General features: G+C 50.7%; 1 protein-coding gene across 1 annotated transcript in view; it reads left to right on the top strand.

The window, feature by feature from the left end:
* The window catches only part of POLN (DNA polymerase nu), a 197,903-nt gene extending 186,061 nt beyond the window's left edge, over nucleotides 1–11,842 (top strand). Inside the window, exon 20 of the mRNA XM_030563754.1 lies at nucleotides 11,723–11,842. Within this exon, the coding sequence (XP_030419614.1) occupies nucleotides 11,723–11,795 (73 nt within the window). The 3' untranslated portion in view covers nucleotides 11,796–11,842. The remainder of the gene's footprint in view (nucleotides 1–11,722) is intronic.
* Nucleotides 11,843–13,279: the final 1,437 nt, after the last annotated feature.

Below are 13,279 nucleotides of genomic sequence, written 5' to 3'. Positions count from 1 at the left end.
CCATCCACTCCGGAGACCTTCGCCTCGGCTCGGGACCTTATTGCCCTGACTGAGCCCACTCGGCTGCCACCCCCGGTACCTCCGGTGCGGGTTGTGTCCAGAGGCAAGCCCATGCTGTCGGCGCCGCCCAGAGACAGTCGTTCGCCATCCAGGTCCCGACGTCTTGGGCGCTCCAGATCCCGACGCCGCTCGCAGTCCCGGCACCGCTCCCCTCAGCGATACCGGTCGCACTCGCGGCAACGGTCGGCCATCGAGACGGTCGCGGTCAGGCTCCAGTCGGCGTCACCGGCACCGCGACTCCAGGAGCAGGTCCCGACGCTACTCACCGCACGGTCGACCTCCCGGCACCGAGCTGGTGGCAGGTCCCGGTCCCGGTCACGGTCTCGCTCGACTCCGGCAACCGAGCTGGTGGCAGGTCCCGGTCGACCTCCCGGCACCGAGCGGTGGCAGGTCCCGGTCCCGGTCGATCCCCGGCACCGAGCTGGTAGTAGGTCCCGGGCACCGAAGCGGCGCCACGGTACCGAGGCGGCGGCCCGGCACCGTGACATGATCCCGGTCCCGGTCCCGATCCCAGGCACCGATATGACTCCCGGCACCGGTCCCCGGCACCGAGACGATCCTCCGTGCCGGCCCGCGCAGACCCGTACCATCCAGGGTCGGCCCCGCCGTGGCCCTCGAGGCAGCCGTCCGTATCTTCCCAGACGGACAGCGGCTATGCGCTGGGCACCGACCGGCAGGCGGCGCTGTTTGCTGATCCGCCGCTGCAGGACCAAGGCCCACAACAGTGGGGATTCTGGACACCATGGCGTACCATCAGGCCCAGGGCCCCCAGCAGCTCCCTGCAGGGCCGGCGACTGCGGAGCGTAGGGCCCCTGAAGCCTCTTTGTCTCGCCCCCCTCCCTCCCCGGAAGGGGACGAAGGGTCCAAACAGCAGGACTCCGCTGTGGCTCCGGAGACAGAGGCGAGGGCTGAGGAAGACCCTCAGTTGGACACTATTGTGCCTGGGGTCTCATCATCCTCCTCCCCGGATGAGGGCGGTGGCGGGTACCTCCTCCAACAGTCCCCCCCCCGCTGGATCTCAGGGCGCACCAGGACCTCCTCAGGCGATTGGCTCAAAACCTGAGTCTGCAAGCAGAGGAGGTCTCGGAGATAGAGGACCCAATTGTCACCATCCTCTCTTCCGATGCTCCCACCAGGGTCGCCCTGCCGTTCATACGGACCATCCAGGCCAATGCCAATACTATCTGGCAGTCCCCGGCCCTCCATCCCTCCGACAGCAAAAGGAGTCGAGAGGAAGTACATGGCCCCTTCTAAGGGGTACGAATATTTACATGTTCACCCGACTCCCGGTTCACTGGTAGTGCAATCGGTGAACGATAGGGAGCGTCACGGCCAGGAGGCTCCGGCCCCCAAATCCAGAGAAGCCAGGCGGATGGACCTCCTTGGCCGTAAGGTGTATTCGGCTGGGGCGCTGCAGCTCAGGGTCTCTAACCAGCAGGCCCTGCTGAGCAGATACGCCTTTAACTCCTGGGTGGCAGTGGACAAATTTAAGGAGCTGCTGCCACAGGATGCTCGCCAAGAGTTTACGGCCATCCTGGACGAAGGCAAGAAGGTCGCGCGCACGGCCTTACAAGCCTCCTTGGACGCTGCGGACTCGGCTGCCCGTACCCTCGCGTCAGGAGTTATGATGCGTCGCATCTCCTGGCTGCAGGTTTCCGGCCTTCCGCCAGAGCTCCAGCACACGATACAGGACCTTCCTTTCGAAGGCCAGGGCCTGTTTTTCCGATAAGACAGACCCCAGACTTAAGAGTTTAAAGGACAACCGGGTCATTGCGCGGTCCCTCGGGATGCACACCCCCGGACACAGCGTAGACCCTTTAGGCCTCAACAACAGCAGCACCGTCGGCCGTTTTCCCAGTTCCGCCAGCGGCAGGACCTTTACAGGCGCCGCGGCAGGAACGGGAGGCGCAGGCAGTCGTGGGAACCAAGGGGGGCAGAACCAAGGCTCCCTCAAAACCCCCGCCTGGTCCTAAGCCTTCATTTTGAAGGTGCGCTCGAGGGCGCTAGTAACAGTTTCCCCTATGGATCCTTCCCCCCCGTTTTCCAACCGCCTTTCGTTTTCCTCCCGGCGTGGTCCCAAATAACATCGGGACCGCTGGGTCTTAAGCGTGGTGCAGACGGGGTACCGCCTGCAGTTTGTTTCGTTTCCCTCCCTTCCCGCCTCCTTCCTCGTCCCTCTTCAGGGACCCCTCTCACGAGCAATTCCTTCGGCAGGAGGTGCGGACGTCCTCAGCAAGGAGCTATAGAGGGCGGTTCCCGAAAACGAGAAAGGCAAGGGGTTTTATTCCCGCTATTTTCTGATCCCCAAGGCCAAGGGGGGCCTCAGGCCTATCCTCGACCTGCGAGAGCTCAACAAATACCTCGTGAAGTTGAAGTTCCGCATGGTATCCCTGGGGACCATCATTCCATCCCTGGATCCGGGAGACTGGTACGCCGCCCTCGACATGCAGGACGCGTATTTCCACGTTGCCATTTGCCACGCCACAGACGCTTCCTCCGCTTCGTTGTGGGGGCTCGTCATTATCAACTTTGCGGTCCTCCGTTTGGCCTGTCCACGGCCCCCGAGGGTGTTTACAAAATGCATGGCAGTTGTCGTGGCGCATCTTCGGCGCAACCGTGTCCACGTGTTCCCTTATCTGGACGACTGGTTGATTCGGGGCACGTCGGAAACAGCAGGTGTACAGCCATGTCCGCGTGATCACCGGCATGTTTGCGAGTCTGGGCCTCTTGATAACACAGACAAGTCCTCCCTGAGGCCCACTCAGAAGGTGGAATTTATCGGGGCCGTCCTGGACAGCCACTGTGGGCAGGGCCTCGCTGCCTCGGCAGCGGTTCCAGACCATGGCGGCGATCGTTCAACGCTTGCGGTCAGCCCCGTTGACGTCAGTGAGGACATGTCTAACCCTGTTAGGCCACATGGCGGCTGTGCACTTTGTGACCGACTACGCTCGGCTCCGCATGAGGCCTCTCCAGCTGTGGCTTATCAGTCATTACAGGCCAAGGCAACCGCTAGACATGTTAATCACAGTCCCTCAGAAGGTCTTAGATTCCCTCGGCTGGTGGTTGGACCAGTCCGTATTGTGTGCGGGTCTTCCCTTTCACCCGTCTCAGCCCTCGGTATCCCTGACAACGGATGCCTCAGATCTAGGCTGGGGGGCCCACCTAGGGACCCTGCGGACGCAGGGCCTATGGTCCCAGGAGGAGGTGGGGCTACACATCAACATGAGGGAGTTGAGAGCGGTCCGCCTTGCTTGCCAAACGTTTTGTCATCAGCTCAGGGTCGTTGTGTAGCCGTGTTCACGGACAACACGACGACCATGTATTATATCAACAAGCCAGGGCGGCACCAGGTCCTCCTCCCTGTGCCTCGAGGCGATACGACTCTGGGACTTTTGCGTAGCCCACTCCATTCACCTCAGGGCTTCCTTCCTTCCCGGAGTACGGAACACGCTGGCGGATCGATTGAGCAGATCCTTCCTGTCCACACGAGTGGTCCCTTCGCCCGGACGTCGCTCTCTCCATTTTCCGGAGGTGGGGTTATCCCCGGGTGGACCTCTTTGCGTCCAAGGGGAACAGGAAGTGCCTAGCGTTCTGCTCCTTTCAGGGCAGGGAGCCGGGGTCGATAGCGGATGCCTTCCTCATCCAGTGGTAGACCCACCTGTACTATGCGTTTCCTCCGTTCCCTCTGGTTCACAAGGTCCTCCTGAAGGTGCGCAGAGACAGGGCTCGTGTGATCATGGTGGCCCCGGCATGGCCCAGACAGCACTGGTACACCCAATGCTGCTAGACTTGGCCGTAGCCGACCCAGTTCCCCTGCCCCTTCATCCGGACCTGATTACCCAGGACCACGGGTCTCTCTGTCACCCAGACCTGCAGTCGCTGCACCTAGCGGCGTGGCTCCTGTGTGGCTAACTGGTTCCGAGCTGCGCTGCTCCACGCCTGTGAGAGAGGTGCTCTGGGCAGCAGGAAACGTCCACAAGAGCACATATTCGGCAAAATGGAAACGCTTCTCCTGTTGGTGCGTAGAGAGAAATCTCCGCCCTATGGAAGTTTCGGTATCCGAAATCTTAGACTATGTTTGGTCCCTCAAAGGGCAAGGTCTGGCCTTATCGTCGTTGCGAGTCCATCTGGCAGCTATCTCCACCTTTCACCCGGGTGCGGACGGTCGCTCCGTTTTTTTCTCACCCGACGGTGTCGAGATTTCTTAAAGGGCTGGAACGGTTATTCCCTAACGTCCGTCCCCCTGCTCCAACCTGGGATCTTAACCTGGTGTTGTCCCGGCTCATGGGGCCCCCCTTTGAGCCGTTAGCTACTTGCTCCCTGCTTTACCTCTCTTGGAAGGCTGCCTTTCTAGTGCTATCACCTCAGCTAGACGGGTGTCGGAACTCCGAGCCTTGTGGTAGACCCCCCATATACGGTCTTCCACAAAGACAAGGTACAGCTTAGACCACACCCTGCCTTCTACCCAAGGTGGTCTCAGCCTTCCACGTCAACCAAGAGATTTTCCTCCCGGTTTTTTTCCCAAAACCTCACTCCTCAGGCAGGGAGCAGCAGCTCACTCGCTGGATGTCCGTAGAGCTCTCGCGTTCTACATAGAGAGGACCAAACCCTTCCGCAAATCCCCCCAGCTTTTCGTGGCGGTAGCGGACCGTATGAAAGGGCTTCCTATCTCCTCCCAGAGGTTATCCTCGTGGGTTACGTCCTGCATCAGGACCTGTTATGACTGGCCCATGTCCCTACGGGCCGTGTGACTGCGCATTCTACCAGGGCGCAGGCGTCGTCGCTAGCTTTCCTCGCCCGTGTGCCCATCCAGGAAATCTGTCGGGCAGCGACCTGGTCATCGGTCCACACCTTTGCTTCCCACTACGCCCTGGTACAGCAGTCGAGAGAGGATGCGGCCTTCGGAACTGCAGTGCTCCGTGCCGCGACTTCTCACTCCGACCCCACCGCCTAGGTATGGCTTGGGAGTCACCTAACTGGAATGGATGTGAGCAATCACTCGAAGAAGAAAAGACGGTTACTCACCTTTGTAACTGTTGTTCTTCGAGATGTGTTGCTCCATCCATTCCACACCCGCCCCTCCTTCCCCCACTGTCGGAGTAGCCGGCAAGAAGGAACTGAGGAGCGGGCGGGCCGGCAGGGATATATATTGGGCGCCATGGCGGCGCCACTCCAGGGGGCGACCTGCCGGCCCACTGGAGTTGCTAGGGTAAAAAGTTTCCGACGAACGTGCACGCGCGGCGCGCACACCTAACTGGAATGGATGTGAGCAACACATCTCGAAGAACAACAGTTACAAAGGTGAGTAACCGTCTTTTCTCAAACTATTGTACTGGTGACCCCTTTCACATAGCAAGCCTCTGAGTGCAACCCCCCTTACAAATTAAAAACACTTGTTTATATATTTAACACCATTACAAATGTTGGAGGCAAAGCAGGGTTTGGGGTGGAGGCTGACAGCTCACCACCCCCCATATAATAACCTCACAACCCCCTGATGGGTCTCAACCCCCAGTTTGAGAACCCCTGAGTTAGAACATATTCTAAGGGACCATTCAAGGTGAAGTGGCCCATTAACACCCCTGTAGCCATAGGACAAAAACGGGGTGTCAAGATTCCTTCCCCACTCTGAACTTTAGGGTACAGATGTTGGGACCTGCATGAACACCTCTAAGCTTAACTACCAGCTTAGATCTGGTTTTGCTGCACCATTCCCAAATACTAACTCCCTTCCCTGGATAGTCTTGAGAGACTTCTTCACCAAGTTCCTGGTGAACGCCGATCCAACCCCTTGGATCTTAACATAAGGAGAATTTAACTATCCCCCTTCCTTTCCCCCATCAATTCCTAGTGAGTCCAGCGTCAATCCCCTTGGATCTTAAAACAAGGAAAAATCAATCAGGTTCTTAAAAAGAAGGTTTTTAATTAAAGAAAGAAAGGTAAAAGTCATCTCAGTAAAATCAGGATGGAAAATAACTTTACAGAGTAATCAGATTCATAGAGCCCAGAGGAACCCCTCTAGCCTTAGGTTCAAAGTTACAGCAAACAGAGGTAAATCCTCTTAGCAAGAAGGAACATTTACAAGTTGAGAAAACAAAGTTAAACCTAACATGCCTTGCCTGACTGTTACTTACAAATTTGAAATATGAGAGACTTGTTCAGAAAGATTTGGAGAGCATGGATTGATGTCCTGTCCCTCTTAGTCCCAAGAGCAAACCACCCCCAAAACAAAGAGCACAAACAAAGCCATCCTCCCATCAAGATTTGAAAGTATCTTGTCCCCTTATTGGTCCTTTGGGTCAGGTGTCAGCCAGATTACCTGAGCTTCTTAACCCTTTACAGGTAAAAGGATTTTGGTGTCTCTGGTCCAGGGGGATTTTATAGTATTGTACACAGGAGGGCTGTTCCCTTCCCTTTACAGTTATGACACAGGGATTAGTGGGTTACAGATTGTTGTAATAAAACATAAATCCAGTGTCTTTATTAAGACCATGCTTTTTAGTGTCTAGCAAAAATATGAATTTAAGCTCCCAGGTTTGTCATTTGAAAATATTGTGCAGGTTCCCTTTGAGGATGAGGACTGATAGGTCAGATATAGTGATTGCTTTGTGAAAAGTATTCACCCACACGTGATAGGGTGTTTACTCTTGAGGGAATTCTGCACCACTGCCTGCAGGCACAATTCATGTTCTGTGCAGATTTCTTTGCTTCCCTGCAGAAAAATGACTTTCTGATGGGGAAACAAAGGGAAGGTGCATGAGTAGTCACGTGCCCCTCCCCAACAGCATGGGCATGGGCTGTGGGTGGAGCCTCATTCTGGGGAGGCTAGCCCCCAGCTCCGCCCTTTTTGCCCATGACCAGAGCCACAAGAGCCCCTGTGGCCCCCCCCCCCATGACCAGAGCCACAAATCCTCACCACCTGGAGGAGCCCCAGACAGGCATACCAAAGCCTCGAGCCTCCCCTTACCCTGCCCAAAGGAGCCCAGGCAGGACTGGCCGAAGCCCCGAGCCTCCCTGCTCCCAGCTGGAGGAGCTACAGCCAGGCTCTCCAAAGCCCAAGACAAGCCTCCCCCTGCCTGGAGGAGCCCGGGGCTGGCTGCAGCCATGCCATACCTCCCGTCCCCAGAGCCAGCCCACCCATTGTCCAGGAGAAAAGTTTACGTAGGTGACGCTTTTTGATATGTCCCATGTAGGTTCTGGGGCTGTTGAGGAGACGATATATGCCTCCTCTGCAGTCCCAGATACTGCATGGGACATAAATAAACTTCACCGCCAAACCCCACAAGCGGGGGTCCGGCAGCAATGGGCAGTGCCTTGGCCTATTATACCCGCTGCCCGTGAGCATAGGTGTGTCATTTTGGGGCCCCAGAGCAGCCAGCAGAGAGGTAAATCACTGGGAGGATGGGACTGGGATGCTCTAGGTGGTCCTAGGTCTGACCCACCCCTCATCTGGCCAGTCCCCGTGCATTCGGATTCCACATACGCAGACACCCCTGCTGAGCCACATCCAGAAACCAGCCCCCCACACCCAAACCCCCATCCCACTGAGCCTCACCCCCTGCATCCAAAGTCCCCCCTGCACCCAGACCCCCCGCCAGACCCCACCAGCCCCACCCTGGCCAGTGACTCCTACCCTGCACTGGACTCAGCTGCTAGTTCCAACTGGGCTGGGGGTGGGGTAGGAGCCCCTGCACAGAGCAGCCAGGGCTGGATCAGAGCCAGAGATGGGTCAGACCCACCCCCAAAAACCTCCCCCAGCTTTGCAACCATCTCCTCTGCTTGCGCTATGTCAGGGTCAGGTACAGCCTCACCCTGCGTCTGTGTCCTGGAGGAGAACAGGGACTGAAGGGTTATCTCCCACCTCTGTGCAGCCAGTCGCCTATGCTCCCCATTGCCATGCTGGAGCCTGAACATTTATTTAATGACAAATAAAATTTACAGAATTTTGCAGAATTTTAAAATTTGTGCAGAATTTTTTTTGGTACAGATTTTTTTTTATTCAGAATTCCCTCATGAGTAGGTGTTTTTCATCTTTTATCATTTTCCTGTGTGAATTCATTCAAGAACAGAGTGACTGTCTGGTTTTATCCATATAGTTGTTATTGGGGGATTTAGTGCACTGGATGAGTGCCCACATGTTGTGGTAGGCCTGTGTAGGACAAATGTATCTGGAAAGGTGTGTTGTGGGGGGTCCTGATCATTGTAACAGTGGAAATATGTCTGCAGGTTTTGCATCTGTTGTTCTGGCAAGGTCTGGTGCTGCTTTGAGTTGGTGAGTCCTGCTCTATAGTGAGTCTTGGCAGACAACTGGTATTTCTGTACACCGATTAGTGGTTTTCACTAGAATTAGTTGAAATATACCATCCTCTTATCTTTCTTTTGGAGTGAGGTACAATAAGCCCTTGCAGAACTTTTTGTTCTGTGTTTTGAAATGGAAGAAAACTGGACAGTGAGATGAACCATTAACGAACCACCTTCCATACCCTTTTCACCCCACCCCACTAAAAAAATAATTAATAAATCCACTCAGTGAACCTGAATAAAGACCTTCTGGGACTCCTTAAACAGCTGTGGCCAACTGAGGACTGAGAGAGAGAGAGACAGAAACACACACTCTAGATAAGATCCAATCATAGCCCCTTCCTGAGATTTGCTTTATTAATAACTTAAATCCCAACAAATGTAAACTTCTTGCCCGAGCTTACTCCGGAATGCGGCTATTTCTATATTTCTTCCATGTAGGCCCCTTTTGTCCTTGGCTCCTTCTGTTTTAGCAAGAAACTCAGAGTTTCCAGGGTTAGAGCTAACAGGCCTCCCTTGGTCTGACTGTCAATAAAGCTAGATATTTTCCCTGTTTCTTAGAAGAAGGAACGGAAAGTAAGCAGCTTGCTTAAGGCCACGCAAAGTCAGTGGCAGAACCAAGATTAGGGCATGAAACTTTCAAGATTTCAATTCTATGTTCAATCAACTAGACCACAATGCCCCTCGTTCTACTAATGTGTCAGCATGTGGATACTTGCCTTGTACTTATATGTCAGAGGTTTCTTTCCTGAAGAGGATTCCAGTGTCTGTGGGCTGAGCTACATTGGGAGCGTTTTGCCAGTGTAGCATTACTGGTATATTATACTGGCAAGGTGTCCCATTATGGATGTGCCTTATACCCACAAAACTGTTCTTTTGCTGACATAGCCTATTCAAGCCACTCTGGCTCTCCTGAGCAAAATAATCTATATTAAACACACAGTTTTGGTGGTATAACTGTTTTTAAACTAGGAGGTTTTGCTGGCACAGCTATGTGGATCACAGATCACATCTTGGCCTGGTCTACGCTACGATGTTTGGTCAATGTAAGTCGCCTTGCATTGATCTCATTGTGCCAACACTCAAATTTGTCTCCTAATGTAAGCATCCATTTTGGTGACACATAAGACCACCTCCCCAAATGGCATTGAGCCAGGGTCGACGAAGTGTGGTCGTTGCAGTGTGAGTATAGAAACCACGTGACATATGTCAATGTTAACTGTCTTCTAACAGCTGTCTCAGAATGCCTAACACTTACCATTCTGGTTACAGCGGTGAACTCCACTGCCCAGGAGTCACAGAAGCTGAAAGTTGTTCTCCCTCCTCTGCTTAACTCCCCCACCACTCTTTTCTCTGACTCCAGTTTAATGAGCACATCCAGCAGTTCTCTTTTTTTTATGCAACTGACTATGCTGGCTACAGGCTCCACATGCTCTTGTCTGGAGTAGATATGAGGTATTGAATCTCTTGGGTCTGTGGGGAAAAGAGACTGTGCAGGCACAGCCATGGAGCAGTCATAGCAACATGACATCTATACGCCGATTGCATGGTGGATACAGGTAAAGTGGTACAACCGGAATCAACAGCAGTGCTGTGTAAAAGCAAAGGAACTGCAGCAGGCATACCAGAAGGCCTCATCACATTACAGTAACTGACTATTAAAGTGCACTTTCAAGGCCTCCCTCAGCTGCATATCTCCATGTTGAGCTCTTCTAATAGCCCCTGTATTTCGCTGTGCAGACTCTGCAAACAGCTGCTCCATCTCTGCTCTCCACTCCAGCGACAGCTTTTCCCCCTTAGGTCCTGCATATTATCTGTGAGGCAAACAGGCAGCTATAACCATTGGGATATTTTTCTTACTGAGCTCCAACCTTGTGTAAACAATGCCAGCATCCCTTCAGTCTGCTAAAAGGACATTCAACAGTCATTCTGCACCTGGGGAGCCAGTAGATAAATCTTTCCTTGGTGCTGTCGGGGTTGCCGGTGTATGGCTTCATGAGCCAGGATCACTATTAGCATTTCATCATTGCTATTGATAATCTGCTGGTTGGGAGAGAATGTGCCTGTTTGCAGCTTTCTGAACAGACTGTGTTCTTGAAGATGCAAACATCAAGCACCTTACCTGCCCAGCCAATAGTGATGTCAGTGAAACATTCCCTGTGATCCACCAACGCTTGCATATTTATGGAAAAGTAGTCATTTCTGTTGATGATACTCTGTGGCAAGCTGGACAGGGATATGGCACCATCTTTCGCCCATTGCACTTTGGGAATCCCATTGCTGCAAATCCATCCATTATGTCCTGCACCTTTATGAGGGTCACAGTTTTGCAGAGCTGGGGACAATTAATGGCTGTACGCACTTGCATGACAATAGCTCCCACTGTGGATTTTCCAACTCCAAAATGATTTCCCATTGACCAACAGCAATTTGGCATTGCAAGTTTCCATAGTGTGAGCGCCACTTACTTCTCCACTGTTAGTGCAACTCTCATTTTGGTCCCAGGGCTCGGATGAGATTCACACAAAGATCCAGGAATGTGGCCTTTCACATCCAAATGTTCTTCAGCCACTGCTCAACATCCCAAACCTGCATTATGATGTGATTCCACCAATCAATGTACATTTCTCAGACTCAGAAGTGGTGCTCCCTTATCTGCACTGCTCCATGAATACCACCAACAACCTTGAACTGGTTTTCACTGTGACCTACAGCAATATGTCCTCCACAAAATCATCATGCTGCATGAGTTTGTGGGATTTGAAAAAAAGACATGAAGATTGTGAGATTGAGAAAGTTGCCGATGGAAACTTGAGCCCTTGGTCCCAGTTACTGCTGCGTGACTCATTTCTGCCCCATCATGCATGGCCACTGTTTCCCAGAAGACAGTGTGCTGGACTGTGAGTTGCATACTGGGATACCTACTCATGACACAGACGCTTCTGGTGATTACGGCAGTGCCAACGCAAGGAACCATGTGTGCATGCACATAAGTGATATACTAACAGTGGCAGCTTCATGCCAATGCAACTAGTTTTGAGCAAAGTTTGTTGTGTAGACATGGCCTCTTGTCACACCACTGAACCACATAGTTATGCTGGCAAAAGTCTGTAGTGTGGGCCTGGCCCATATATTTCAGAAAAGTAACTAAAGAAACAAAACAAAAAACTGTCTTCCTCATTTAGTAAAGGATGCATTTATTTTCTAGGAATGATTGCATTCAATTTAATGTTGGCATCTAGCACATGGCAACAGTTATATGACAATGTGAATTGAATTCCTTTGTACTAAGACAGGAGCATAATAATAATGAAATCTAAAGGCTCCATGACTAACATTAAATTCTTTTTTTTTTTTTCAGGTTTGTTGCCCAAATTCATGATGAATTGTTGTTTGAAGTGGAAGATTCTCAAATTCAGGAGTTTTCAGGTTAGTACAGTCTAAAACTTTTTTTCATTTCTTTTCTTATCAGAATACTTTCAATTTGTGAGTATAAAAAGTTAGCAAAAGAGCAGGAACCATATTTCCCTTCATGATTTACAAAATATGTACAGTGCACACTTTTCTGAGGTTTTTCCAACACCGTCTATGTGATATACAAAATCTTATATACAGCAGCTTATCTGGAATTAATCAAAACACCACTGATTTGAATGAATGAACACCGAGAAGAAAAATAAAAACAGAGTGGAGCCTAAAAACAGTAAAATAGTAACCATTTCTATAATGGTTCAGAAGACCTGAAAAGAAAAGCGAGAAAATAAGTCTGAAAGCAGTGATTTAAATAGAAGAAATGAACAAAAATGGTTGAAATTTCCAAGAAATACCAGGTTAAATAGTAAGATTGACCCAATGCAAAGGAAATACTGAACTCCTTAATGTAGTTAGTGCCTATTAGTTTCCTGCTTTTTTTCTGCTTTTTTTACACTGAGAACATTATGATGGATCTTCCAGGCTAAGGATCAGTTGAGTTCCTGCCTAAATTTGTATCCTGTAACCTGGCATACTTCCAAGCATTGTTCCCTAACCTAGAGATTACTTCTGCATCTGGTTCAGATTTAGCTAGCCAAGAAGGGCACTCATGAGGCTGCAGGGTCTCTTCTCCAATGAAGAGTGGTGAAATTATTTCTGTGAGGCACTAAATGTTTGTTCACAATCTTCAATCTAGTTTGAAGCTGAACAATACCCTTGGCTAAGATAATCAGTATTCATGAATCGTTTCTACTAATTGGCACAAGAAATATTTTCCAATGTAACCTAAACCTCCCAAATAAAAATGAAGTTAACCTTTCTATGCTGTGTTAATTTAAACAATGTAATTTGCTTTATGAGTCTCACTTCATCATGATTCCCCTTATGAGTATTAGTCCATAAGGAGAACAGAGACTGTCCACCTAATCAAAACAAAGAACATGAGAAATATTTAAGCTCACTTTTTGGGGGCAATGTAATGAATTAGGTTAATGTATTAGTGTTTGACCTCTGAACACAGGAGTTCAAATCTGGTTTAAATTATAAAACCACTGTATCATTCAGCACAGATTACAGAAGAGGACAATGGCTGAGATACGAGAGTTTCAAAGTTACACACAGTAAAGTAGTCATTGGCCCAGATCTATGGGGAAACGTACAGATCTTTCCTACTCTATTTTAGGCCTGTTCTCATTAGCAGTAAAATTATTCCAATAAGATAAAAAATATATCTATCACCCAGACCTACCACCATTCTGTTTTTATTGGGTCAAATTCTGATCTTTGTTACACTAGTGTGAACCTGTAATAACTCCAGTAAGATCAATGGAGTTATATCAAGTATGACTGAAAGAAGAATTTGGCCTATTGTGTACAGAATAGTCTTAAATTATCTCAGTATAACTAATAAGAATATAATTTTTTCACTAAAAACAGGAAGAAAACT

The sequence above is a fragment of the Gopherus evgoodei genome, chromosome 5 (genome assembly GCF_007399415.2).
Source record: "Gopherus evgoodei ecotype Sinaloan lineage chromosome 5, rGopEvg1_v1.p, whole genome shotgun sequence".
Classification (NCBI taxonomy): Eukaryota; Metazoa; Chordata; order Testudines; family Testudinidae; genus Gopherus; species Gopherus evgoodei.
Note: the sequence above shows the minus strand (reverse complement) of the source record. Positions and strands in the feature narration are given on the sequence as shown.